This window comes from Danio rerio, chromosome 19 (genome assembly GCF_052040795.2).
Source record: "Danio rerio strain M-AB ecotype USA chromosome 19, GRCz13ab, whole genome shotgun sequence".
NCBI classification, from domain to species: Eukaryota; Metazoa; Chordata; class Actinopteri; order Cypriniformes; family Danionidae; genus Danio; species Danio rerio.
In genome coordinates, this window is record NC_141039.2 from 51,057,501 (window position 1) to 51,062,500 (window position 5,000).

A 5,000-nucleotide genomic window follows, 5' to 3' on the forward strand; every position below is an offset into this window, starting at 1 on the left:
AGTTTACAGTGTCTGCAGTGTTCACATCACTCCACTAACATTACATCCACATCACACACATCAGATCATTCAGATCTCATTATTGTCAGTGTTCATGTTGTTGATTAATGCACTTACTCACAGATCTCAGACATGCATTTTCCTTCTGCTGTTTCCCTGGTTTATCCACAGCGGAATGAACCGCCACTCACTTGACAGATGTCTGTATTTTTATGTGTAGGTGTTTAATGTGTGATCGCTAACAGCATCTTCAGTGATCTTCAGCTGATGACACTGTCTTGTCCTGATAGCTGGATTTACAGGGTTATGCTATAAAGCAGACGCGGGTTTAGCAGGCTTCAACACAAAAGAAAACCTGCCTTGATAAAAACCAAACACCTGTCTAAAGTGACAATAATGAAAAATAATAATTCATTCAGCAGCTAAAAACCCTCTCATAACACATACCATACAACTGCAGAACCTAATCAGAGAAGAGTGACGGATATAGAGGCTCTGCATCTGAACTCTTCATGTGTGTGTGTGTGTGTGTGTGTGTGTGTGTGTGTGTGTGTGTGTTCAGACTCAGACAGTGTGGGCTGCGAGACGCTCTGCTACTCTGCATGCGCCGCCTGCGGAATCTTCATGATCATCTGCACTGCTGCTGTACTGATGTACAAGTGCTGCACAGGTGAACAACAGGACAACTACACTACACTACACAACACTACACAACACTACACAACACTACACTACACTACACTACACTACACTACACTACACTACACTACACTACACACTACACTACACTACACTACACACTACACAACACTACACAACACTACACTACACTACACTACACACTACACAACACTACACAACACTACACTACACTACACTACACTACACACTACACACTACACTACACAACACTACACTACACTACACTACACACTACACTACACTACACTACACACTACACAACACTACACAACACTACACTACACTACACTACACTACACACTACACACTACACTACACAACACTACACTACACTACACAACACTACACTACACAACACTACACTACACTACACACTACACTACACTACACAACACAACACAACACTACACTACACTACACAACACTACACTACACTACACTACACTACACTACACTACACAACAACACAACACAACACAACACAACACTACACAACACTACACAACACTACACTACACTACACTACACTACACTACACAACACTACACTACACAACACTACACAACACAACACAACACAACACTACACTACACTACACTACACTACACTACACACTACACTACACTACACTACACTACACTACACAACACTACACTACACTACACTACACAACACTACACTACACTACACTACACAACACTACACTACACTACACTACACTACACTACACTACACTACACTACACACTACACACTACACTACACAACACTACACTACACTACACAACACTACACTACACTAAACTACACTACACTACACTACACTACACTACACACTACACTACACTACACAACAACACAACACAACACTACACAACACTACACAACACAACACAACACAACACAACACTACACTACACAACACTACACAACACTACACAACACTACACTACACAACACTACACTACACAACACTACACAACACAACACAACACTACACTACACTACACTACACTACACTACACACTACACTACACTACACTACACTACACTACACAACACTACACTACACTACACAACACTACACTACACTACACTACACTACACTACACAACACTACACTACACAACACTACACAACACAACACTACACTACACTACACTACACTACACACAACACTACACTACACTACACTACACTACACTACACAACACTACACTGCACTGCACTACACTACACTACACAACACTACACAACACAACACTACACTACACTACACTACACTACACTACACTACACAACACTACACTACACTACACTACACTACACACTACACAACACTACACTACACTACACAACACTACACTACACTACACTACACTACACAACACTACACTACACAACACTACACAACACAACACAACACAACACTACACTACACTACACTACACTACACTACACTACACACTACACTACACTACACTACACAACACTACACTACACTACACTACACTACACTACACAACACTACACTACACTACACTACACTACACTACACTACACAACACTACACAACACAGCACAGCACTGCACTACACTACACTACACTACACTACACTACACACTACACTACACTACACAACACTACACTACACTACACTACACTACACAACACAACACTACACTACACTACACAACACTACACTACACTACACTACACTACACTACACAACAACACAACACAACACTACACAACACTACACAACACAACACAACACAACACTACACTACACAACACTACACAACACTACACAACACTACACTACACTACACTACACTACACAACACTACACTACACAACACTACACAACACAACACAACACAACACTACACTACACTACACTACACTACACTACACACTACACTACACTACACTACACTACACTACACAACACTACACTACACTACACAACACTACACTACACTACACAACACTACACTACACTACACAACACTACACTACACAACACTACACTACACAACACTACACAACACAACACAACACAACACTACACTACACTACACTACACTACACACTACACTACACTACACAACACTACACTACACTACACTACACTACACACTACACTACACTACACTACACTACACTACACTACACAACACTACACAACACTACACTACACAACACAACACTACACTACACTACACTACACTACACTACACTACACTACACTACACTACACTACACAACACTACACTACACAACACAACACTACACTACACTACACTACACAACACTACACTACACTACACTACACTACACACTACACTACACTACACTACACTACACTACACTACACAACACTACACTACACTACACAACACTACACTACACTACACTACACTACACTACACTACACTACACTACACTACACAACACTACACACTACACTACACTACACTACACTACACTACACTACACAACACTACACTACACTACACTACACTACACACTACACTACACTACACTACACTACACAACACTACACTACACTACACAACACTACACTACACTACACTACACTACACAACACTACACTACACTACACTACACTACACTACACAACACTACACTACACTACACTACACTACACAACACTACACTACACAACACTACACTACACTACACTACACTACACTACACTACACTACACAACACTACACTACACAACACTACACTACACACTACACTACACTACACAACACAACACAACACTACACTACACTACACAACACTACACTACACTACACTACACTACACTACACAACAACACAACACAACACAACACAACACTACACAACACTACACAACACTACACTACACTACACTACACTACACTACACAACACTACACTACACAACACTACACAACACAACACAACACAACACTACACTACACTACACTACACTACACTACACTACACACTACACTACACTACACTACACTACACTACACAACACTACACTACACTACACTACACAACACTACACTACACTACACTACACTACACAACACTACACTACACTACACTACACTACACTACACTACACTACACACTACACACTACACTACACAACACTACACTACACTACACTACACTACACTACACTACACTACACTACACTACACACACACTACACTACACTACACAACACAACACTACACAACACTACACTACACTACACTACACTACACTACACTACACTACACTACACTACACTACACACACAACACAACACAACACTACACAACACTACACAACACAACACAACACAACACTACACTACACAACACTACACAACACTACACTACACTACACTACACAACACTACACTACACAACACTACACAACACAACACAACACAACACTACACTACACTACACTACACTACACACTACACTACACTACACTACACTACACTACACAACACTACACTACACTACACAACACTACACTACACTACACTACACTACACTACACAACACTACACTACACAACACTACACAACACAACACTACACTACACTACACTACACTACACACTACACTACACTACACAACACTACACTACACTACACTACACTACACTACACAACACTGCACTGCACTGCACTACACTACACTACACAACACTACACAACACAACACTACACTACACTACACTACACTACACTACACTACACAACACTACACTACACTACACTACACTACACACTACACAACACTACACTACACTACACTACACTACACTACACAACACTACACTACACAACACTACACAACACAACACAACACAACACTACACTACACTACACTACACTACACTACACTACACACTACACTACACTACACTACACAACACTACACTACACTACACTACACTACACTACACTACACTACACAACACTACACTACACTACACTACACTACACTACACTACACAACACTACACAACACAACACAACACAGCACTGCACTACACTACACTACACTACACTACACTACACACTACACTACACTACACAACACTACACAACACTACACTACACTACACAACACAACACTACACTACACTACACAACACTACACTACACTACACTACACTACACAACAACACAACACAACACTACACAACACTACACAACACAACACAACACAACACTACACTACACAACACTACACAACACTACACAACACTACACTACACTACACTACAC

The 5,000-nt window shown here is 40.8% G+C and overlaps 1 protein-coding gene across 1 annotated transcript in view; it reads left to right on the plus strand.

Annotated features, from left to right (window-relative positions):
• The window catches only part of LOC141379194 (uncharacterized), an 8,481-nt gene that overhangs the window by 1,815 nt on the left and 1,666 nt on the right, over positions 1-5,000 (plus strand). Inside the window, exon 3 of the mRNA XM_087296129.1 lies at positions 563-670. Coding sequence (XP_087152255.1) covers positions 563-670 — 108 coding nt within the window. The remainder of the gene's footprint in view (positions 1-562; positions 671-5,000) is intronic.